This window comes from Denticeps clupeoides, chromosome 3 (genome assembly GCF_900700375.1).
Source record: "Denticeps clupeoides chromosome 3, fDenClu1.1, whole genome shotgun sequence".
Classification (NCBI taxonomy): Eukaryota; Metazoa; Chordata; class Actinopteri; order Clupeiformes; family Denticipitidae; genus Denticeps; species Denticeps clupeoides.
In genome coordinates, this window is record NC_041709.1 from 18,320,023 (window position 1) to 18,345,140 (window position 25,118).

A 25,118-nucleotide genomic window follows, 5' to 3' on the forward strand; every position below is an offset into this window, starting at 1 on the left:
ATATAATACACAGACAATAGGAAACAAGGCAAAAAAAGTTTCTCCAAAGCAGGGAGCTTTTACTGTGATTGCAGCTTGTCACACTCTTGGCTTCAATTGACCAGACAATGACATTTCCCAAAAGCCCTGAATCTTTATGTTGAACACTTTCTTATCATTCACTCATGCTAATGAGAATGTCATGAATCAGCTTTTTATGGTGACGATAGTGAGGGTGTTAGTAGCCTAGTGGGTAACACACTTGCCTATGAACCTGAAGACCCAGGTTCAAATCCCACTTACCACCATTGTGTCTCTGAGCAAGACACTTAAGTTGCTCCAGGGGGACTGTCCCTGTAACTACTGATTGTAAGTTGCTCTGAATAAGGGTGTCTGATAAATGCTGTAAATGAACAAAGCAGCCGTGAATGTAAAAAGAGGCGACTCTGGGGGGGTTAATTAAACATTCACTTTCTATTGCTGCAACAATACTAAATATGTTTCTTACATTGTATTGAAAATGGCATCCATCTTAAGCTCCATAACTGCCACAGATTAGGTGCGTCCAAACTTTTTACTAGTAGTGTGCAGGGGTGATACGAAATCCTGTTCTCTCCGTGTATTAGTGCAGAAGTCACCCTGCAGATTGGGTCAGAAATTCAGAAATTGTGCGGCGTCATGTTTACTGTGTTTTGTAGGAGAAGAGATTTACTTATTTGCTATTGTGTTGAAATGGCTTCAGTGTCTGGTGTTCTACTGCACTTTGAATTTGACATTATTAGTAGTTGTTAGTAACATTTTTTATCTACTGACTACTTTGCCTTTTATGTATTAGATGTAATGTATTTAAATACAGCATGATATAGGCTGATATACTGATAGTCCTGTCTGTTCTTTGTGTTCAGGCCCAGATTGCATTCCTGCAAGGGGAGCGTAAAGGCCAGGAGAACCTGAAGAAAGACCTGGTGAGGCGTATCAAGATGTTGGAGTACGCCCTGAAACAGGAGAGGTGAGGATGTGCTCTCAACTAGGTCCAACCACACAGACACATACAAACACCTTTTCTGGCGAGTTTTTTTTTTTTTGTCTGCATAAACTCCGCCTCTTTTTGGGATTAATGTGATATTCTGGGTTTTAATGGTTTCAGTTGGTTCAGCTGGCAGCTCCCTTTTCCAATTTTTTTTTCCAGACTTGTTTTTTCATTGATGAAAATTTACTTGCCCCCAAGATTATCAATGATCTGGAACTTTGTAATACTTTTTCCCTCCAAAATGTAATCATTGCGACCGTAAAGATATAGGCCTCTGTCAAAACCTCCACATCTCTCTATATTACCAACAATTGCAAAGCCTCCTTTATACAGAGCCATTAAAACCTTTATATTTTTCACACTTTTTCTCTGATTCTCTTGCTCTGTCGCTGTCACATTCTTCTCTCTCTCTCTCATCACAAGTGACTCATGCTTCGGTGAAGTTAAGAATTATTCTTTCTATCTCTGTTATTCTCGACGAAGAAAGACTGAAACCTCAGGGCTGTGACCTCACCGCAGCAGATGAGAACAGGCCCTGTCTGGGGGAGGCTTTCTATGAAAGAATTCCAACCACGGCTGTTGGAAAGCCACACATTTTCTTACCATCTCAACCTTGCTTATTCATTTAAACTTTAACTGAGCTTGAATGTAGTTTTCATTTATATGATGTTGAAGCTTGGAGCCTGTAGGATGATTTGTGGAATCATCGGTTCTCATAGGTTCTCATACCTCATAACATAGTGTGTTCTAACAAATGCTACTGTTGACTGAATAACTGTAATGTGATACCAGTGTCCAGCTATTGATTTTGTAATGAAAATCCTGTGGTACACACTCTAATAATATCATCTATTAAAACCTCCTGCTCTCTGAAAGCTAGAGTTTGAGGTACTTGATGTAAGTTGTCCTTGGTGGTTTCTAAATACAAACTTTTTCTGTGGCATGGGACAAACAGTGCAGAAAGGCTGTGTTTTTTTTTTTTTTGGTCTGGTTCACTGGTGTTCTGTTCAGCACAGCATTCAAGCATCTTGAACAGCATTCAATTTACAGAATATAAATCATATTTAACTTTAGACCTTTTGATTGGTCAATGTTAAAATAAAATGAAACATACCATTGACCAAAATACTGTACCAGTGTAACTAAATACTAAATTGATTTTTTTTAAAACATTTTTATCCTCAATCAGGTTAAAGCTATGAATGTAAATTGTGTATAAGGAATATATGCATGCATATTGTGTATTGATTCATATTGCATTGTATGTATTCAGGAATGTTTTAACTTCTTCAGCAGTCAGAATTCTTTGAAAAAAAAATAATTATGCGCATATAACCTAAAGACATATAAAGGAGGAGTCAGGATTGTGTACTCAGTACTGGCAAATTCGGCATTCTTGTGTTGTTTTTTTGGGGAAAATGTGTATTGGATGCTTTTTGGATAACTTTGGGAAGAAACCACAAGACAACACTGCTTGGGCTAATCTGCAAATGTGATGTATTGACAGGAGCATGTTGATATTGTCCTGAATGAGGATGTAGGTGACCTGTGATGAGTGCAGTCAGTCATCGCCGTGGGATTCTCTCAGTTTTTTAATTTAGTTAATAAACAAACATAATTTAACATTAAATAAACATCAAATACATTTAATTTCTGCCTGATAAAGGGGTATTTAAGGGGCAGTGGTGGCCTAGTGGTAGAGAAACAGGCCCCGTAATCAGAAGGTTGCCGGTTCGAATCCCAAAGTGCTAAGGTGCCACTGAGGTGCCACTGAGCAAAACACTGTCCCCACACACTTCTCCCCGGGCGCCTGTCATGGCTGCCCACTGCTCACTAGGGGAGATGGACACATTTCGTTATGTACACCATGTGCTGTGCTGTGCTGTGTATCACAATGACAGTCAATTCCCTTTGTTGTTCTTTGTATTTTTTTTCTCCAAGATAAAGAAAACTAGCAAGAGGTTCTTGCTTGATTTAATCTATTTTTTTAAATAAATCCTGAAGCAGGTCTATAAAACCACTTTGAAATATTAATTTTGTTTCGATTAATCTATAATGAAGGCCAAATAAGGATTTGGTAGTTGTTGTACTCGACCTGAGTCCAACAGTCAAAGCACATTAATTGTGCAGCCTGAAGTCATGGGTGTAGATCAGCTAACGTACACCATAAACCCATCTCTTTTTAGACCAAATATGGCTCTGAATGTTCAGGAGCAAATTGCCACCTGGGAAATGTTTGTATGCTGGGTGTTGTCTGAGTGGCAGGACAAGGACTCCATGAGGGCAAAGGTCGACTCCTGCAGGGCGCAGCAGACAGCCGTGGCTGCAGATGTGTCAACTGCTTTGTTGATGACAACACATTTGCACCCTGTGGCCATGAAAAGAACGGGCAAAGTCACCTTTCTGTTCCCAGCAGGGCTGCTGGATATTTTATTTCCCATCATGTCCACAGGTTTACAGATCAGATAATGGTTATTGATGCTGTTAAAAAGAGTTGACTTAAAGTTCAATTTAAGAGGCAAGAAAATCTAAGTTAGCTCCATAGGCAATTTTTACAAAAGCTTTTTAAAGCTTCACAAAACCCATATGCAAACAGAAGGACATCCCAGATATTGTTCAAGTCTCCTTCATTTATGTTTTGTGCTTTAATGTTTTATTGTTTTTTTTCCTCTTTTCTTCATTGTTCTAAAGTGCTTGAGCAATCAATTGTTATGGCTTGCCTGAACTTGCATATGTCTGTATGTATGAATGGAGTCAAAGACGCAGGAAGGGAGGATATTAAGAAAAATAACTCCACTCCACTTAGACAGAGCAGCTATGAATATTAACTGGCCAGTACCGCCAAGAGTACAGCAAACATTTTGGTATAAAACATTGAAAATAAATCTGTCTTTAGTTACCAAACTTCTTTCGGTTTTCCCCATCTCTTTGCCTCCCTTTATTTAAAACTCCCCTTTATTTAAAGTTCCTCTCCCCCGCAGGGCGAAGTACCATAAGCTTAAGTATGGAACCGAGCTGAACCAGGCAGACATGAGACCTCCCAGCTATGACTCAGGTGAAGCGCAGCCCACTCACCCCCATTCTCTTTCTCCTCTTCTCACTTTTATTGATCCCTTTCAGTCAGGCCCACTTCATGTTCACAGCATTCCACAGAGTGCAAAAACAAAAGTGTACAGACTGTGTAAAGATGGGCTGTCACGGTCAAGCCATGTTCACCAACGTTATATAACAAACACCCTTTGGGTAAACTGGTTCATCAGTTTCTCGTTCACATGGATGCACATTTTACATTTCTGCTATTTATTTGAACCTGGGTCTTCTGGTTTATGGGCAAGTGTCTAGCCCACTAGGCTATAATGACTGCTAGGATGTTGTTGATAAGATATTGATAAAGGTGAACACTAGTAAAATAAATTATGTTTTAAGTATATGTGCAGAATCTGCATATCAGCAGTCAAATGTGTTCAAAGTACAGTTTTACTTTCCTGTGCTGTAACTGCATGTGTGTGATTTTAGATGATGGGAATGAAAAGGAGCTTCCAGAACTTCCCAATAGCCAACTCAGTTGGAAACAGGGACGTCAGCTGCTGAGACAGTGAGTACATGTCCCCACACACACACACACACACACTATGCTATTCTTAAGCCTGCATATTGTGTGATTGCCTGTAGTCGGCCCAATGGTGGCCTAGCAGTTAAGGAAGGGACCCCGTAAACAGAAGGTTGCCGGTTCAAATCCCGAGGCTCCAAGGTGCCAATGAGCAAAGAACCGTCCCAACACACTGCTCGCCGGGCGCCTTTCATTGTTTGTTAAAAGCATAGGACACATTTTGTTGCGTCACCGTGTGCTGTGCTGCAGTCTCACAATGACAATCATTTCACTTAAGACAGAAAGAAACCGAGAGAGACCCTGAAGATGAGCAATGACTATTGTAATGTGAGAGACATAGAGCAGTGTACCCACACCTCTATATTAGCACTCATGAAGAGCATAAAGAGCTGACATTAACACCACAGACAGATTAATAGCAAATATGCCATGCAGCCTGTTCTCTCTGTGTATTATTGTGCATCATAGAAATAATTTGTTTTTATTTATTAAATGCGCACACATTTTAATGATCAGTAAATATAATGTCTACTATGAAGCTACAGTGTATAACTTTAGACCGTATGACTTATTTGTCTGTGTGTGTGTGTGTGTGTGTGCGAGGGAGCGAGCGAGCGAGCAAGAGGGATGAATGGTGGATTGTGTCTGTGCATTCGGCCTTCCTGTCCCTGTCGAGGCTGGTACAGCACGAGACGGAGGGGATCACTCATTCCTTCTTTCTTCTATTTTTTTTCTTCCCACTGTTCACTCTTAAAGCTGCTGCTAAAGATGCAGCTTTATTAAACAGCTCAGCACCAGAACGATTGCCCCGGTTTTGTTGCGTTTAATAATTTTTGATTTTTTTTTTTTTTCAAATTTCCAGACTGAAACCAAGACAGGTATGTTTCTAGATGTAATTTGATTGTCATTTAAAATAAATTTAATAGAAATGTGTCATTTTAGCATGGTGCTTGTTTTATCAAGTCTAAATTTTTTGTGAGGATTGGAAAGCAGTTGTGTGGGATGCGCTGTTATCGGTTCGTTGCTGTAGCAGTCTGACTGTTACAGATTGTTACTGCAGTCTTGCTCTCCTGTTTAGATATGTGTGTTTTGCAGTATGTAATAACCAATGATAGTTTGCCATTACTGAATCCTAGCCATAACATTGTCGGGTCCCTTGATACTTTTTGTCCTGTCCCCTGATGTGCAGGTACCTACAGGAAGTGGGCTACACGGACACTATCTTGGATGTGAAGTCCCAGAGGGTGAAAGCGCTGCTGGGTTTGGCTGGAGACACAGGTGAGCGGCCAGGAGACAGGAACACTGAGCCAATGGTGAACGGCACGGAGCCCATGCCTCTTAAGGACAGTGTTGTGATGGGGTGAGTGTTGGTAGAGGAGCAGCCAATAAGCTGTTGTAAATGTGTGGAGTTGGTTTTACTAAATGTCATCGATGTCGACTGTGAGTCTTATTTTTTCCCTTTCTATCTCTGTCTCTCTTTCTCTAGTAAACCTGATATGTCAGATACTGCATCAGTGCTGGAGGCTTTTAAGTTCATAGAGACAGCTGTGGCGGACTTCAGCGATGATGATGAAGATGATGACAGTGAAGGCAGGGAAAGGAGCATCATAGACCTGGCCACTGTGAGATATACACACCTGTTTTTGCATCTATATTTTTAGTAAAAACTTGCAGATGCATTATGTGACTACCTAACTTACACCTAACCTCAGATACATAGATTCTGGAAATAATAGCACCATGAAAAGAATTTCAGTTCCATCCAGGAATTGGTCCTCAATTACCATCCCTGATTCCACTCTCTTAATTATGTAATGAAACAAACAGCATAAAGGTGCCACTGAGCAAAGCACCGTCCCCACACACTGCTCCCCGGGTGCCTGTCATGGCTGACCACTGCTCACCAAGGGTGATGGTTAAAAGCAGAGGACACATTTCATTCTGTGCACAGTGTGCTGTGCTGCAGTGTTTCACAATGACAATCATTTCACTTTCACTTTCAAATGCTTTTCCAAATCAGCATTTTTTCTTTTCTCTCCACACCAAGATGTACATTCACAGCACACACACCCAGCCAACCACTCTGGATTCTCAGTAGTACCAGGCTTTGGGCTTAAAGATTGTTGCTTCTAACAGGGATTGCTAACACATGTTTAAAGTTCAACATACGTTGTTAGAATTGTGTGTTTCCATTGCTTTTCTCTTTCAGATGGTGAGGAAGAAGGTTTCTCCTTCCTCCTCCTCAGCAGACATTAGTGATGACCCAGATGCAGAAGAAGTGATGAAAGGATTTGACTTCCTGGCAAGTGCCGACGAGCCAGACAGCTCCTCCGAGCTGCAGAGCACCAGCGACGCCATGGACTGGGGTAAGGGAGAGTACCTCAGAGTTTCCCATCATACCACAGCAACATGCCTTTTTTCCCCCTCCACCACACACAGTGACCTGGCAGTGGCTGAACACAAAAATACACAAACCTGTTTCAGCCCATCACCTAGCAACGCCTCTGCTTTGTTTACATGGTAACAGCAGAGGGAATAGTCTGCTGTTAGCACACTGCAGTGTGCACCAGAAAAGCTCCAAACATAAATCATATTCATTAGACCAACATATGAAAATATGCAGTTCAGATGAAACAAGCAGTTTTACAGCTTGTGCAAAGACAGTGGGGTTATGAAGACATGGCATGCTGGGTAATGTGTTTTTTCTCCAATGTAAGGCAGTATTGTGGTCGTGTTAGATTTATAATTTATTTTTTTTTACATTATCAAAAATAAAGTGTCACAAAGCTTTCCGGAGCAAACACAGTTTTACTTTGAATTGTAGTGAAGAAACCCAAATGCATCAATCACATTAACAGTTGTTCATTTACAGTTGTTATTAAGCTTAACCTCCACTATCCAATCCATTCGCCTAAGCAATAATGTCAGGCAGCTACTGCCAGTGGCATAAACAGTGAGTACAGAAAGTATTCAGACACCTTTAAATTTTTCACTCTGTGTTATATTGAAACCATTTGCTAAAATCATTTAAATGTACATTATGTACTATTTACCTGCTTTAAATGCGGTCCATTTCTTCTGATTGTCCTTGAGATGGTTCTACACCTTCATTTGAGTCCAGCTGTGTTTGATGGGACTGATTGGACTTGATTAGCAAAGTCACACCCCTGTCTATATAAGACCTTACAGCTCACAATGGATGTCAGAGCAAATGAGAATCGTGAGGTCAAAGGAACTGCGCTCAAGAGCTCAGAGACAGAATTGTGGCAAGGCACAGATCTGGCCACGATTTCAAAAATTTCTGCTGCACTTCAGGTTCCTAAGAGCACAGTGGTCTCCATAATCCTTAAATGGAAGATGTTTGGGAAGACCAGAACCCTTCCTAGAGCTGGCTATTTGGCCAAATTGAGCTATCGGGGGAGAAGAACCTTGGTTGGAGTGGTAAAGGAGAACCCAAAGTGGCTGATCTCAAGAGATACAGTCAGGAGATGGGAGAAAGTTGTAGAATGTCAACCATCACTGTAGCCCTCCACCAGTCTGGGCTTTATGGCAGACTGGCCCGACAGAAGCCTGTCCTCAGTGCAAGACGCATGAAAGCCTGCATGGAGTTTGCTATAAACCACTTGAAAGACTCTAAGATGGTAAGAAATAATATTCTATGGTCTGATGAGACCAAGATAGAACCGCCCCCACAAACTTCTCCCCGGGCGCCTGTCATGGCTGCCCACTGCTCACTTAAGGGTGATGGTTAAATGCAGAGGACACATTTCGTTGTGTCACCGTGTGCTGTGCTTGATGTGCATCACCATGAAAATTACTTCACTTTCACCTTCAAGTGATTAGTAGATGTGATTCATGGAGGTCCTGTTCTCAACTGGGGCAGTGATTTGCTGTAGCACATGTGCACATAATCTGATTTTAACATAAAAAGAATATAGCAGTTAGTTTTGCACTGTGAACACAGTTTTCCTCTTTTAGAGTACAATAACTGGTTGCGCAGGAAGGCAATTGGCCTTGATGTGTGTTACAGCAGAATCATGAAAACACAACCACATTCAAGGATTTCACTTCTCTTATCAATACAAGAACACAAAAAATTCCCTCCATTTGTGTTCAATTATTAATTAATTAATTTCCTGTTACTTCAGGAAATTATAAGATGGGGAAATTAGGTTATTTTCTTAAAGAGCCTCTTGTGTGTGTGCAGAGAAGGAAGAAACCCCAGGAGAGGCATGGGATGTGGATCAGGATCTGATCTCAAGGCTAAAGGAACAGTATCGGAAAGAACGGAAAGGCAAGAAGGGAGTGAAGAGTAAGTAGAATTTTGTCATTCATGCTTAATTTTGTATGTGTGTGTGTGTGTGTGTAGTTTTTCTGTGATTTCTTACAGATGTGTTTGGACCGTGGAACATCCAGTTGTGCTTCTGTCCCTCTCTTTATTTATTCGATGATTCATATGTTAAACCATGTGCACCATACAAGCTTAAAATGCACCCACTCCCAGCATGCACCTGTGTTTCTCTCCCATCCTTGTTTATATGTCCACTGTACACTAGGATGTTAGTTACCTAATTATCAGCACATTCAAGTTGTAAATGTGAACCCCACTCTTACTGATGTTGTGTTTCTGAGCAACTACTAAATTAAAATGGAAGCACTTAAATCAATGACTGGTTCCCTTAATTCATTCATTTCTTTGTCTTTGTATTTTTCTCGCTCTCTCGCAGGGCCCAATCGCTCAAAGCTCCAGGATATGTTGTCTAATCTCCGTGATGGAGAAGATTTCCCCTCCATGCAGCCACCAGTCTCACCACCCTCTCGCCCCGCCATCCCTCGCCTCAGTGAGCATGAGCTGGGGCGTACTGATGAAGGTATTTCTCTCTGTGTCACACATATTTACGCCATTTATCAGATACCCCTGTTTAATCAGTAGTTATGGGGACAGTGAAGTCCTGGAGACACTTGCTCAGGGATTGTAAGTCTGTTAGCCACTGGGAAATTACCACACACACACACACACACACACACACACACACAGACCAAATAAACATTCATTAATAAATAAATAATCCACACATCAAATGTATTTGGGGAGCTTTTATTTTTTTGATAAACACTGCCGTTTCCAGTGTTCAGGGACCCCTTTGGACCCTGTGTGTGTTGAACCCTGAAGACATTATCAACACTTTGGCTTAAAATTAAACTGAAAAGTGAAATGTTTCAGCCTATCTGCCCACCCCTTCCATTTTTTTTTGTGATGTGATTGTCATTGTGAAACACTGCAGCACAGCACACAGTGACACAAAGGAATGTGTTGTCTGCTTTTAACCATCATCCTTGGTAAGCAGTGGGCAGCCATGAAAGGTGCCCGGAGAGTAGTGTGTTGCTCAGTGGCACCTTGGCGATTCGAACCAGCAAAAAAAATTATGCTGTATTAATTTAAGTTTGTAAAATAAAAAAATAAAAGCTTTAATCACATTCATCCTTCAGAAATGTGATATTAACTCTCCTGAAGGAAGTTTCATTAAAACTGCAGTTGTGCATACTTGCTTAGTGCTGAGAATAGACATGTTTCTAAAACATCTCCAGCATTACATCTTATGGACACAAAAGTCCCCAATGTACTTTGTGCTGACAGGAGTTTAAAATGTCCCTTCTGCTCATTTATATGGAAGTCTCCCAGTTGAGTCTTCCACAGTCTGGAAGTTCCTGATGCTTACGGTGCTGAATTTATCACATAGTAGTAGTTCATGCTTTAATATATGGCTCGTTTATTCAAACAGGATCAAAAACCGTGAATTTGTCCCAGATTAGAAATGATCTGATTCTTGAATTAAGACAATAATGTATCAAAATGGTAAATCAAGTCGTCTGACCTACTTTTTAACTCAAAGCCACAGTTTTCACACAGCCAGCTGACCCTTGTGTCCAATGGAATTACTGCTGCTTTATGGCTGAGTGGTGCATATCAATCCTGTTTTAAGGCTTTAATGTGTGTGTGCTTTGTAGTGGAGGCTATGACTTTCCCTCCCTCTTCTGGAAAATCCTTCATCATGGGGGCAGATGAGACCCTAGAGAGTGTACTAGGTCTTGGGGAACTTGCTGGCCTGACTGTTGCCAACGAGGCTGAGTCCATGGCTTATGATGTGAGTAGCGCCACCATCTGACCCGTTGTTCTTCCAAGAAGCTTCAACATGTTTATATTTATTTTCATTTTTCAATCCTTAAATAAAAGGCCCCTGTAAAATCAGTCCAATTAACACTCACATTGGATAATTCCACAGGTGGCCATTTTAGCTTCAGAATCTTCGGAGCATGCTGATCTGATTGTTCAAAAATGAAATCATCTGTATTTTTTTATGGTCTCTGAAGGTTTTGGACCCCTCACTTTCAAAACATAACAGATGTGATCACATTGAACATCTAATGAAATGACTGTGAGCTGCCTTAAACATTCATATGTCCTTTCCCCCCGCCACTCCGTTTTTGTGTAATCAGATCAGTGGAAACAAAGACCTGAGGAAGACGTGGAACCCAAAGTTCACCCTCAGGAGTCATTTTGACTCCATCCGCGGTCTGGCGTTTCACCCAGTGGAACCAGTTCTCATCACGGCTTCAGAGGACCACACACTCAAAATGTGGAATCTTCAGAAGACTGCACCAACCAAAAAGTAAAGAGCACTTTCAAAACCACCATCATTTCAACTTGACTTCACACTTTGATTTTCTGAAATGCCTGAGATAATTTAGTTTCATTTAGAACTCGAAGGGGATTGGGAGGAGCGGGGGAAAAATGTGAGGATTAGCTTTGGACAGATGCATCCTGTTCCCAGTTGCTGGTAAACAGGAGCCACTTTAATGTTATCAATTGTCCTGACATAAACAGGAGTAGAACCTGACAACTTCACAGAGAATTGAACCCAGAAGAACCCATCTTTTTCTCTAACGTAACTAAATTAGGTAATTGTTAATAAACTCTCCTGATGAGTTCATTAGCCAAACCAATCATTGCACGGCATTGCATTATTGATATAGTGCACGGTTCCTCATATGCTTTTGTAAAAAAAACAAAAACTATTCAGAATAAGAGCTGGTGAAGAAGATCCGTGGACTTTCTGCCGTCAGCCTCTTTAATCCTGGGTCCCACTGGTGCTGATGCGGAATTTGCATCATTTGAACATTTGCGTTGGTCTCCAGCTGAGCGCTGATGAGGCTGGTGGCCTGATTTCGTGGTTGTCTGACAGCAGTGATGAAGCGGGTGAAGAGAATACACAAGTGCCTGGAGTGGCTCGCTCATTAGTTTGTCTAGTGTTATTTTCACCGCCTCTGCTCTCTCTTCTCTTCTGTTCAGGTGTGCAGCTCTAGATGTGGAGCCTATTTACACGTTCCGAGCCCACAGGTGAGAACAGCGACATCAGTCATGCTTTTCAATCTGTATTTCTCCCCTCTCCGTTTTATATACATCTTGTGGTTTAATAAAAGACTAAAAAAGGCTAAAATTCTTATTATGCTATGCTAATGCTATGGTCTCTCTGCAGGTCACTGTTTACCGATACCTGTTTTCATAGCTAATGTTAGCACACCAGCCAATCAGAATTGAATGATCACCCATACCCAGATGTTTGTCTGCATTTGAGATTGTGTATGTGCACTGGCTTGCATTAATGGTTAATAATTTTAATTCTTAAAATTCTTGCCCAGGGGTGCAGTTCTATGCGTGGTCATGACCTCCAATGGTGACCAGTGTTTCAGTGGCGGAGTGGATGGAACAATCCAGAGCTGGAATACCCCCAACCCCTACATCGACCCCTATGACTCATATGGTATGAGCTGCTCTGTATTGATCGATGTTTTATTTTCAGTAGCAGTCACTGTATTGTATCCCTCCTGTGCCAGAACCCTCAGCGCTCCGTGGGGCTCTCTGTGGACACTCTGACTCAGTGTGGGGTTTGGTCTACAGCTCCGCCCACCACCGCCTTCTCTCCTGCTCGGCTGACGGAACTGTATGCCTGTGGAATGCTGCAGAGACCTCCCCAGCACTCACCACTTTTAACCAGAACAAAGGTGTGATTCATATTTCAGCAGATGGAAGAGGAAGTAGCATTCCAATTAGTAATTACAGCACAGTATGATGGTTGTCTGTCTGGTTTGCTTTTATTGTTCAGATCTGGGGATCCCCACCTCAGTGGATCTTGTCTGTAGTGATCCTGCTTACATGGTAACAGCGTTCAACACTGGGGAAATAGGCATCTTCAACATGGAGACACAGCAACTGGTGCTGAGTCTGGAGACACAGATGCCTGATGAGACTGGTAATGTACTGAAATAGATAAAAGTGTTTGGATTTTGAAAAAAAATCCAGATCTGGATTTACAGTTATAAATAGTGACCGAGTGAGAGACGACCTGAAACACTCCCATTAGACCATCAAGTGACACATGAAATGTTCATGTCTTGGATCGGTTGTGTCTGTAATTACCTCTCTCCAGAATTGCATTCATGCACATTATTATGGTGTTGTTTTATGTTGTTGCTAAGAAATGGAAGTATCTGCATAATCTGCATCTCCTCCTTCAGATGCCCTCTGCCACATCAACAAAATTCTGAGTCATCCAACCTTACCAGTCACGATTACTGCACAGGAAGACCGCCACATCCGTTTCTACGACAACAACACAGGTACTGTTGGCTGATGGGCCACTACAGATCTACTAGACGAAAAAAAAAAAACTATGACATGAGTCTCCATCCCTTGTCCTAGAGGGTTCAGTGAGCAATATCCATCCAATGATGGCATGGGGCACCTGCAAGAATATTGAAATTGTAGCATTGGTGCTATTTGCGTTTCTGTCACTGCTTTAAATGTCACATGAATTAATTACTGTGTTGGTCATTTCACCTTGAACAAACTGGAAACACAGATTTTAGTTTCTGTGCATGCTCTGACACAGAGGTTGATGGGGTGAGATTTGCCTGGTGTGATGAGAGTGATGAGAGATCTTGAGGTAGGAGGTCCTGCGGCTTCCTGCTTCCTTTGCTTTGTAGGGACGGGTCAAGCTTCCAGGCAGCTAAAGGAAGGCAGTGGTATAGTAAAAAAAAAATGGAAAGGTTAATAACAAGCCACGCTGCAGCCTTCTGGATCAGTTGGAGAGGCTGAGTAGCCAGAAGGGATTTCTGTAAATCTTGAGAACGTTGGCAAACACGCCCAATGCACTACCTCTATAGTACAACAATTATCAGGCCCACAACCAGACAGTTTGAAGCCACTGTAATATTAAACAATGCTATGCTTGGGTTTCCACATAATAGTGTGTTTCCATAATTGCTAATAAAAAATACATGTGGGGAAAAAACAACTATAGAAGACATTAGTTTCTGTTTATCAGTGTCACTGGTGGGCATATCTAGGTTCACTAACACCATACGCATACTACAGGCTTTACCTTTGCAGACATTTCTGTGCTTGTTGCATGTGCATATGGGTATTGCATTTTCCAAAATGTATGTTTTCCACAGGTAAGCTGATCCACTCAATGGTTGCCCACCTTGATGCTGTCACTAGCCTCGCAGTGGACCCCAATGGCCTGTACCTCATGTCTGGCAGTAAGTACTTCTGGCATTATTTTTAAAATGTGAATATACTGTGAAATAAGCGGAGCTCAAATTTCACATGTTCTTCTAACTTCCCAGGTCATGATTGTTCGATCAGACTGTGGAACATGGAGAGTAAAACGTGCATTCAGGAGTTCACTGCACACAGGAAGAAGTTTGATGAATCCATTCATGCCGTGGCATTCCACCCCAGCAAGTGTTTTATTGGCAGTGCTGGGGCTGACGCCCTCGCAAAGGTCTTTGTATGACCCCATACCTGCTAACTTTGGCCCCACTTAGGTCTTCCTCCATCCCCACCAAGAAAACTGTATGGAGTGAGGATGGGCTGAAGATGATTGTGTCTGTTGATGTACAATGAGTTGGTGGTGAAATCTGATGGTGCATTTTTATTCTGAGTTTCAGAGTTCATACACACATACGTACTGGTTGTGATCTCTGCCAGATTTAACACTAAAGACCGTCTCTGCCGACATACACACTCACACGCACGTACAGCACCCAGGCAGGCCTGGTTGCCATGGAGAACAACAATTATCTATACCCCTTGCCCCAGCTATGGAAGCTAACTGGCTAGTCTAAAGCTCCAGCTTCATTATGGGCAAACAGGAAACCAGATCCAGGATGTTTCAGCTCTTTATTTTGAACAGCAACTTTCATATTGGGCTGAAGGAGTGGGGTCTCTTTCCCTCCCTTGATCCCTCCTTTCCTCTGTAAGGGCTGCTGGTACACTAACCATGAGCCCCTCCCCATCAGAGAGGAAACTGGGCTTCCTATTGTTTGCATTGCCATTGTAGTTGTATAAGTATTTCCTTCCTGTTTCCATTTATTAATTTGTGTTAATGGGTAATGGGCTGATGTTGCTGTATTCTTGATTTCAGCTCACCCCTTAACAAACACACAACCACACAGGGGACTCATCATCTTTAGTTATCTGATGTTTAATGTGCCTTTTGCTTCAAATAGTGTTTGAACAATTTCTTTTTTTTAATAGCTTTGAGGTTCACTAATTCACACTGTCCTGTAAACATGACATGAACCAAATGAACCAGGTGGTGTTTTCTATCATAAAGTGTGTGTCAGCATCCCTGTGTTTTTGAAAAACTTTGTTCCACCAAAATGAAACCTTCAGATGCTCAGTTTTAGGGCAGTGTCCCACATTAACAAGTTGCAACTGAAACTGTACACTAGTAGTTTCCAAGCATCAGCATTTACTTGCTCAAATTGAACGGAAAAAAGTATTTTTTTTTTATTGACTGTTAGTCATTTTGGCCAAATTATAATTATTAATTTGTCAGCTTTTGTCTTTAAAAGAGTTGGTGTGAGCAAGAATTAATTGGATCTCTTAAACTTAATGCAGTGGATTTGAACTTGTACAAAAACCCGACTCCCTTGTCCACAGGGATAAGTCAGTTAAATATTTCTGTATGTAGTCTCTGATTCAAATATATATATTTTTATCTATAATTTGGAAGAATTGTTTTTTTCCTTATTTTGGTGACCAAGTGAAACTGGATCATTTTTTTTTCTGTTAAGAGAATTTATTTCTCTGATTTTTACTTGAAAACAGTGATGCCTCCCATCTGGGAAGAGTGTTCGTTTGTGGCTGGATGTTTGTCTTCAAAAAGTATTGAGGCACAGTTTCCAAAAATGTATATGTGCACTTGGATTATGGTTATGGTTAATTCTTCTAAGAAAGAATTAAAAGGGTATTCAATATTATTTAAACTTCTGCTTATTATTATTTTAAAAATTTAACCCCCTAAATTACAGTCTATAGATAGTGCATCAAGATTTGAATATGATTGAATATTCTTTGTGGGTGAAGGCTTGCCATTTTTAACCTCCATCTTAGACAGCTAAAGATGGAATGCTTTGAGAAAATCCTAAAAACAATAGTAAATTAATCTGGGGGCATATGCATAAAAAACTACATAAATTTTTCTTGCTATGTACCAAATTTAGTTCTCAATTATTTCAGAATCTCTTTTCACCGGAGACCTTTTTTTGTCAAAGAAGAATTGGAAATGTCCAGAATTTTTTGCCTGTTGTACATAAACACAGACACAAAAATACAAATTTGGCAATTGGGTGTGTGGGAGTTGTATAGTTTTAAAGTAATGCTAGAACATCTATTTATAAATGCCATGTATATTTACTAGTTTCTTATTTAAACGTTTGATTGAGTCAGCACAGTAGATCATATTCGCTCTTGTGGTGGTGAATGTACAGTCCGGTAGGCCTAGTCATTGTGAATGGGACACTGGTGAGGACACTGCCCCCTGCTGGTCAGAATGGGGAACAGCGGAATGGCCTTCGAAAGAAGGTCGCGTCCACCACAGCTCAGTGGAATGGACACGTGAGGAAAGCTGAAAGGCTTTACCTTAAGATGCGACCTGGATGAGGTTAAATACTGTTAGTGGCAGTTTGTGTGGGATGGTGCTTTTATGACAAACAAGTGCAGATATGTTAATCTGCCAAGAGTTATGGTGTCAGTATCAAAGTTCAAAATCCCATTTTCACTACACGTTCAGATTTGTGACTAGTGGTGTATTTATGCAAGCACTACAAACATGTATCAGAAGTATGTACAAAATTATTGTAACCAAGCTATGAACACTGATAAATAGATTCATTGTGTGGTGTGCCATGTATGTCTGTAAAAATAAGTCGATGCCCTTTTAAAATGCAGTTGTAAAGAAAGCCTTGGAAGATCATGTGAATTTGATAAATATGCTAATTTCAATGTACATACTTGATTAAAATTATTGTTATTATGATTATTCTACTTTATTTTTTCCTTTTTTTTCCCCTGAGATGGCAGATAGACATTTATCAATAACAATAAAAGAAAATGTTGGTTCAGAGCTTGCATGCATTGTCTTGTTCTGGGTAGCAGCGTGGTCAACCAGTCAACTTTTCCCACCAGAAATATTGTTAACTTGGAATGAACTACATTCTTTGCAGCTTGCCTATGGCAGCAGTAGTCTAGCAGGCAAATAACCAGAGGGTTGCAGGTTCAAATCCAGAACCGTCAAGATGCCACTGAGGTCCCCTTATGCAGGGGGAATAAAGGCAAACAATTTTCTTTATTCATAAGAACCAAAATATATTTCATTCACACAAATGTGAAGAATTTAGAAAACAGTCTGATACACATTTTTACAAAAATAGGTTTTTCATTCCTATTATTTTAAGTAACCATGGAACAGTTAAGAGCTACATCCAATTAAATAATTCAAATAATTTGAAAAAATAAATACAGAAGAAATACCAGAGGAGTAATTTAGAGTCTGTCACTCTCGTAGTCAGGAGATTCTGAGTGAGGTAAGTCAATGACATACACTTCCGGATTGGCCCTAGGTGAAGTTCCGGGGGTGCTCCCGACTCCAGAGTCAGGACTAGGGGTTGGGTTGGGCAGATCTTGAGTGGTGTATTTCTTTTCCTTCGGGCCCACACATGGGGCCAGCCCACCCTCCTCCCACTCTCTTTCTCTGGGCTGTGGGGCGGCCGGGGACCTACCTGCGGTGGCAGCAGCCTCAGCTTTAGCTTTAAGGTTCTTAAAGCGTTTGAGCTTGACTGTGTCCTTGCCATCGTGAGTGCATGGCAGCAGCACACTAACATCCTTGCGGAACTTGGAACTCAGTCCAAAGTAGATGAGGGGGTTGTAGAAGCTGGCAGACTTGGCAAAGAGGCGCGTGAAGATGCTGGTGAGGCTGGGCACGTGAAACCCCCACGCCGACCACATGGAGACCACAGCGTATGGTGACCATGCCAGAATGAACGCTGTGCAGATCACTATGGAGACCTGTACCACGGCAACAAGGTGAAAAGGGAGGATTGAAGGTTATGTGCAATGAGACAATCTAAAGGCTAATTGTTCCTTGACTTATAAAAAATTTAATATAAGCATTGGCTCAGCAAATATTGTCTTAAATAAAGTATTTCAGTGTGGAGTAGTTTAGTCATGAAGGATTTTGTAAATTAATACATTTATTCCACACTGAAGTCATCAGAGAGCAGAAGTCTGATGATGTCAAATGACTCACATCATTGTTAGAAAGCTATTATTTAGAAATCAGCAATCATCTTAACTAAAGTGAACTAAATTCTAGGTTTAGAATCCTCTAGGACTGAGGAACATTGAACAAGAAAGATATTTTGCACTCACAATAGTCACATCCCTCTCAATCTTCCTCTGCCGGTCTGTGAGGTCACCCTCAGCCGACATGGCATTGCCCCTCTTCACAGTTTTAATAATGGAGATGTAGGAAAAGAGCATAACCAGGACAGGTATGAAGAAGCAGAAGATGAAGATGGAGATGATGTATGACTTGTAGATTGTGGAATAGTTGGCCTTGGACCAGTCAATCTCACATGTTCCATAGCCTCGATCTATGAAATGGAGCAGAAAAAAACCCGAAGAGGGGGGATTTATATCAATAAATCTCTGGGTTAGGGTTAACCCAGTTGTTTTTTTCTACCATCAGAAAGGAGCACTGCAAATGGGACCAAATAGGCTTGTGAGCTTCTGCATGTAAGGGAAATTGTCATCTTCACCCCCACCATTGCCATTGGATTTTTTAAGATTCACCATTTTAACACTTCTGCAGCTGTTGCATATAGTATGCAGTAATATATAGTAATTTTCCTATGGATTGCCCATCCACCAAATCCTTGACTGGTTTTGTTAAATGTGGAGAACAAGTTCATCCTTCTCAAAAAAATCTTCCTCCATTGTGGGGTGGGGCACATTATCCTGCTTCACTGAATACTATTTTTGTGAAACAAGGAAGGTAGGCTGTTTCAAAAGAAACATCAAAAATGAATTTCCAAGAACATCACACTGTATCTTTCCATAGTGTATCCTAGTGCCATGTCTCCCCCAGACAAATAATGCAGAGCTACCCAGCTGGCCACATGATCTAAAAAAGAATGTGATTAATCAAATCAGGTAAACATTTCCATATCTCCATGTTTGAGGTTTTCAGCAATTTACAGCAGCTCTTCTGCCCATGTGCATAAATGGGACTTGGGCACCAATAACACTGTTAATTGGTCACCATTTTCTATGATTATACCAAACCCAACTCTTTCAAATCCTACTTAACATTGCCCCTGGCACCCTTCATGGCTGTCCACTGCTTAACAAAGGGTGATGGGTTAAATGCAAGAGACACATTTCATTGTTAATTCACCCTGTAATTATTCAATGGAAGTCACTGTGGATTAATGGACCAGCTAAATGGATATTGGTCATGAATAATATAGTGGAACATTTTTCAGTCACCAATACACTAATGGAGCTTTTCTATGTATCTAAATGTAAATCTTGGGTGCCCACTAAGATTCAAATATAATAATAATATAAGTTACGAAAGGGATAATTAAAAGGCTTAAAACCCATTTTTCTCATTTTCCAACTCACCTGTGTAACTGCCCCAGCCCAGCAGTGGTGCTGCTGACCAGAATGCAGCTCCAACCCAGATGAAGACCACACACACAGCTATTGTGCAGTTAGTTATACAGTGAGCTGTACAGGGGGAAAAGGGCTTTGGTTAAAAAAGTTCCTTTTGTCAGAGTAAATTTCCCATTATTGTCTTCATAATTTAGCATTATTTACAATGTTAAGGTCTGTAAGACTTTTAATCACGGTCAAACCAATCAGTGAGGTTTTACCTTTGCTTGGGTGGCATCCTTTGATATATCTTGTAATACTGATGACCGTGAGAGTGTTGATGCTGCCCAAGCCGAAAAGCAATGTGCAGAGGCCATCCACCTGTAAAAAAAAAAAAATGTACTGCATGTGAGATATTCAGAGATATCCATTGAACTGGGCACACACTACAAAGTCACCACCCTGTTTCCTCAAACCGAACAGGCGTCAGGCCCTTCATTTTTTAATGACAATGTCAATAACATCTGGAAGTCAGCTGCAGCCTTTTCACTGCAGTGCCTGTAGTGACAGACCTCCATACACTGATGGATGAGGTCGGCGAGGTAGGACTGCATTTGAGAGAAATTAATTATGACCTGACAAGGCTTTTATCTGGACTTCTGTGGCTCAGAGTTATTCATAGAAGCCCAATTATCAGCTCCAATGTGCCTTTATCAAATATTCTGCTGAGAACTCTCACCATGCATTTGGTGTATTTTAGGTTTTTATGTTCTCAAACCAGAGAAAAGACAGCGGTTAGCCAAACTGGTAAATATATAATAATTTATAATAATAATTTTTTTGAACCATGATGGAATATATTTTTCTCCAAATTCTGACCTGTCTGCTGTGACCGCACAAAAGCTGGCTCCTTCCTTTCAGTAAACTGACTGCTTAGGAAGCATTCCTCTGTCTGTTCTTAGGTCTGTGCTTTCAAAAAACCCTTCACCCTTTACCTGGCATGTCCAAACTGAGGTGATGAGGTAGCCGTTATCCCGGAACAGGTTGAAGATCTCCAGGATTCCTCGGGAATACCCAAAAACAGAGATGCTGGCATCAGAAATGGCCAAATTCAATGTGAGGTAATCGGACGGCTGCAGCGTCTTCCTCTGCTTGAATAAGATGAAGATGACCACGCTGTTTCCAAACCAGGACAGCCAGCCTAGAGCACCAAACATACATTTCAACCGGATCCTTTTTTAATCTATTACTTCAACTCTATGTGTGAATGAGTGCTAATAATCACATAATCACACAGCATAGATTCACAGCAACAATGTTGTCAGGGGAAAGTGAACATAAAGAAAGTCATGTTCTAAAAAAAAATTACATCTTGCATCAGTAAATAAGGAACCAGAAAACTGTACGTCAAATCTGATGCATATCAACATCAATAGAATCAATCAATAGAACATCTGTTTTACCAGTGCATGTGTAACAAACAGGACGTTTGGTCAAGGACCAGCCATCTTAGCTTGGCTGGTCATCCTAGAACCTACAGCTTAGACAGGATGGAAATTAGGGGAGACACCCAATGTTCTGAGCTACTTATCCTGTGTTCTTGGACATAAGCCAGGCTTTGGGAGTGAAGGAAACTTATTTGCTTCAGCCTTCCACATCGCTGTGGATTTGGCCACTAATGTGGGTGACTTAAAATAAACCAGGAATCTTGAATAACTGCATCTCACAGACAAAATTAAGAAAGCAATTTAATGAACTTGAGCTTCCAGCAATAGGCCTATTTAAGACGTGAATAAACGAATCGGAAATCTGAACTGTATGTTGAAATTTACACTAAAAACAGAATGGGACCGACTCACCTAATACCAGCAGGTAGACGCCAATGATTGTCTCCCCTTGGTCCGACAGAGGCGGGTCTTTACTCATAAGGCTGAAATTGTTGTTCCTCCAAGGAATGTTGACTACTTGCGGCGGGACCCTCAACGCCATCTCACCTGCAGCCGCTCCGTCACAGCAGCCCGGACATGAATGAGGAGCGGAGCCGAGGAGGTCCCCGCCCGCACCGACACCCTCGGGCCACTGCGGCCGGGCGCAGGCTGCCTTTCCTCGTCGCGGGTGCAAATCCCGGCTAAAAATAGCCCGCCTTCTCTGTTTCTTGACCGCGACCAAGACGCGTGTGTCCTGCGTAATCCCCGCTTCGTTCGGCGCTGCGCTGCTGTCCGTGGTGCTGAACGCGGCGCGCCCAATCAGAATGCTCACCGAACTTTATTCTCAACTTATATATAAGAGTGATTCGATGCAATAAATACGCAATATAACTACAAATGAACAAATAGCTTCATCTGAACGAACCGTTATAACTGCATAGTCCAACCGCAGTACATAGCAAACCTTCTTTATTCGTCATCTCTTCACTTATTAAATAATATTTTTATTAAGAAGTTTCACCCATGCTAACCCATTCATCAGAGGTCAGACTGGCAGCCAAGTGCCGCTGCTGACGAGTTGTTTTTTTAATTGTGGACCAATACTATAGACTGATGGGAGTGTGATAAAATCTAGACAGTTAAGGGGACACTTTTTTGTTTGTTGTTGAGTTTACAGAGAGAGATATCCACGAAAATGAGCGAGGTGGACATGTCACTCAGAGGACGTGCCATTGAATGGTTCAGCAATGCAGCCATTACTGGTCTGGTAATAGGATAGTCTGGGCTGTGACACATGGATTCTTTAGGGCAAGTACTACAAAATCTCATGGATTATCTCAGCTGGGGGTTGCCACCGTCCCCGCAGGGGTGACACTCAGTCACAGACATAAGCCCTGGATCAGCAGGAGAGGAGGAAGTGAGGGGACCCAACTTGCATAATACCCCACCTAAATAAGCTTAACAAAATGAGCGAGATAATGGTCCATTTGCTAGAATCAGAGACTTTCTGACATCAGAGTTATTGTCTATCTATGCATCTAGCTATATAAAAATGAGATAACATATTATATTGCAGCATGCTGACCCCTAGAATTAAGTATTTTTGGGCATTGTTCTGAAATTATTCACACACAAAATATTTCTGTAAATCCTTTCAATGTTGCTCCACGCTGTACCTATATGAATGTAGCAGCGTGAAAGAGGACAGGAAATCACTGAACATTAAAAAAATAGACTGAATATTCACAAACTCATTTGGTAAATAGTTTCACAGTGAATCATTTGGTAAATAGTTTACAAAAATGTCTTGAGGTAAGACGCAGACCCACACAGCTCAGTCATTCAAACAGACACAGAGAGCACACCCGTGTTTGACATACAGACAGAATGCAAATGCATTGGTCAACAAAAGTCCTGTTGTACCTAATGCTAATGAAACAGGCAATTGCTCCTTCTTCCCTCTTTGTGACATATATAAATGGTATAGTAGAATGCATACCTGATATGCATTCCTGATACACACACACTCTAAAACTGCTGGGTTAAAAACAACCCAATTTGGGTTATTTTTGGTATTTTGCAATCATCTCCAAGAACGATTGGAAGACCTCTCAGGACAAGGCATCTAATGGCTGTTGGCTCAGTGCTCTGCAAAGAGGTATAAAACACACTTGAATGTGGAACAAAGGAAATATTTCTTATATCAGTTTATTTGTCCTTATAGAGAAATACCACAAGGGAAGGTGGGGACAAAATTGGACACAACCCATCAAGAACACCAAATAATTTCCACCAACAATCCTGTTAAACTCCAGGTAAACCTGAAAAATATAAAATATGCTCAGTTTTGATATTCAGGCAGAGTTATTTTTTAACACAAATAAACCTCTCTGAACATGATGTATATAAAACAAATATGAAAAAAAAACATTAAAGGACACATTCACAAACCTGGCTTTCAGTGCTGGCTAGCGTTGGATCATCTGGTTGATTTCAGGCTCATCCTTTACAACCTCCTCTCGTTTAGGAGCAAATGCTAATTTACATGGAAAGCTTAACCACAATGTTTGTGTCAATACTCATAGAGGTGGCATTATTTGTGTTACCAAACAGTCTTAAAAAAGTGTAACTAGTATTATACTATAGATATATCCCCATAATTTCATGCACTGATGGACTGTGCCCCTAGCATTCACCTACACTGCCTATATGATGGGTTGGCTTGGAATGGCAGGGACTGAATTGATATTCACAGGTACAACACATCTAGTCACGTAAAACCCCCACACATAAAACACTGTAATTCACATTCAGTGTGCTGTAAATGTTTTTTGACGACCTTTGTAATGCATGTATTCCCAGAGAGAATGAAAAAAAAAAAAACATCAGACCATCATTCAAAAAACGTGGAGGATGAAGATGCTGAATGACTCAATCACTGCCCCTGACAGACATGAAATGTGAAGAGATTGGATAAGATCTTATGTATCTCCACAGGAGGTGCGTCAGCCTTGTCCATCAAGCGTGTGCTGAACAGCAGCAAAAGGATCACCCAAGGATGCACTATTTTAGTGCAGGGACAGAGCAGCGTCTGATTCACATTTATTCTTTCTGTCCATTACATATAAAGAACAAACAGTTAAATTAACATTTCAAAGAATTACAATGCATAGGCATTTGTGGATATTGAAGAGACAGAAATAACAATTTTATTAATGCTCTCAATGGTCCCTCTATAGAAGGTGGTGAGGATGGGTGGTGGGAGATTAACTTTTCTCAGTAGAGACGCTGCTGGACTTTCTTGGCTGTTGAGCTGGTGTTGAGATTTAAGGAGAGGTTCTCCTCTTTTCTAGATGAACACAGAGGAACTCCACACAAGATCCGTTGATGTTCAGGGGAGAGTGGTGCCTACATTGTCATGAAAGTGAAAAAAAGTGAAAGTAAAATGACTGTCATTGTGAAACACTGCAGCACACACAACGAAATGTGCTCAGTCGCACCTCAGTGGCATATTGGCGGATTGGGATTTGAACCGGTAACCTTCTGATTACGGGGGCGCTTCCTTAACTGCTAGGCCACCACTGCCCACTGATGTCATCAATCATCTCTTTCATTTGGTCCACATTCAGAAATAGATGGTTGACCTTACACCATTCCATCAGTTGTTGCACCTCCTCTCTGTACACTGACTCATCGTTCTTGCTGATGAGACACACGACAGTTGTGTCATCTGTGAACTTGATGATGTGGTTGGAGCTGTGCATCGCTGCACAGTCGTGGGATCCAGTTGCAGAGGGAGGTGTTCAAGCCCATCAGGCTCAGCTTCTCGACTAGGTGCTGAGGAATGATGGTGTTGAATGCTGAAAAGAAGTCTATGAACAGCATTCTGGCGTATGTGTCCTTATTGTTCAGAAGGGTGAGGGTCAGATGCAGGGTGGTGGCAATGGCATCATCCATGGAACGATTTGTATGAATTGCAGCAGGTCCAGGGTGGAGGGCAGCAGGGTCTTCATATGTTTTAGCCTCTCGAAACACTTCATCATGATGGGTGTAAATGCAACGGGA

At 41.3% G+C, this 25,118-nt stretch overlaps 2 protein-coding genes across 2 annotated transcripts in view; one reads left to right on the forward strand and one right to left on the reverse strand.

The window, feature by feature from the left end:
- The window catches only part of strn (striatin, calmodulin binding protein), a 33,300-nt gene extending 16,205 nt beyond the window's left edge, over positions 1 to 17,095 (forward strand). The window contains exons 2-18 of the mRNA XM_028971705.1: positions 885 to 988; positions 3,991 to 4,064; positions 4,526 to 4,604; positions 5,809 to 5,979; positions 6,106 to 6,241; positions 6,829 to 6,985; positions 8,827 to 8,931; positions 9,347 to 9,490; positions 10,629 to 10,765; positions 11,118 to 11,290; positions 11,971 to 12,018; positions 12,321 to 12,442; positions 12,516 to 12,683; positions 12,785 to 12,931; positions 13,197 to 13,298; positions 14,136 to 14,222; positions 14,310 to 17,095. Of these exons, the coding sequence (XP_028827538.1) occupies positions 885 to 988; positions 3,991 to 4,064; positions 4,526 to 4,604; positions 5,809 to 5,979; positions 6,106 to 6,241; positions 6,829 to 6,985; positions 8,827 to 8,931; positions 9,347 to 9,490; positions 10,629 to 10,765; positions 11,118 to 11,290; positions 11,971 to 12,018; positions 12,321 to 12,442; positions 12,516 to 12,683; positions 12,785 to 12,931; positions 13,197 to 13,298; positions 14,136 to 14,222; positions 14,310 to 14,479 (2,124 nt within the window). The 3' untranslated portion in view covers positions 14,480 to 17,095. The remainder of the gene's footprint in view (positions 1 to 884; positions 989 to 3,990; positions 4,065 to 4,525; positions 4,605 to 5,808; positions 5,980 to 6,105; positions 6,242 to 6,828; positions 6,986 to 8,826; positions 8,932 to 9,346; positions 9,491 to 10,628; positions 10,766 to 11,117; positions 11,291 to 11,970; positions 12,019 to 12,320; positions 12,443 to 12,515; positions 12,684 to 12,784; positions 12,932 to 13,196; positions 13,299 to 14,135; positions 14,223 to 14,309) is intronic.
- Positions 17,096 to 17,298: 203 nt separating this feature from the next.
- On the reverse strand, positions 17,299 to 22,060 carry opn6a (opsin 6, group member a). The gene is made up of 6 exons (XM_028971706.1): positions 21,486 to 22,060; positions 20,622 to 20,827; positions 19,908 to 20,007; positions 19,657 to 19,761; positions 18,400 to 18,623; positions 17,299 to 18,036 (listed from the first exon to the last, which is right to left on the reverse strand). Exons 1-6 carry the CDS (start codon positions 21,613 to 21,615, stop codon positions 17,515 to 17,517), a joined length of 1,287 nt encoding a protein of 428 aa, XP_028827539.1. The 5' UTR covers positions 21,616 to 22,060; the 3' UTR covers positions 17,299 to 17,514.
- Between the last annotated feature and the right edge of the window lie 3,058 nt (positions 22,061 to 25,118).

Coding starts and splice junctions, on each gene's coding strand:
- opn6a (XM_028971706.1), bottom strand. CDS start 21,615: ATGGCGTTGAGGGTCCCGCCGCAAGTAGTCAACATTCCTTGGAGGAAC. Junction 20,008..20,621: donor CCTCAGTTTGGACATGCCAG/GTAAAGGGTGAA, acceptor TTTTTTTTACAG/GTGGATGGCCTCTGCACATT. Junction 18,037..18,399: donor TTGAGAGGGATGTGACTATT/GTGAGTGCAAAA, acceptor GCCGTGGTACAG/GTCTCCATAGTGATCTGCAC.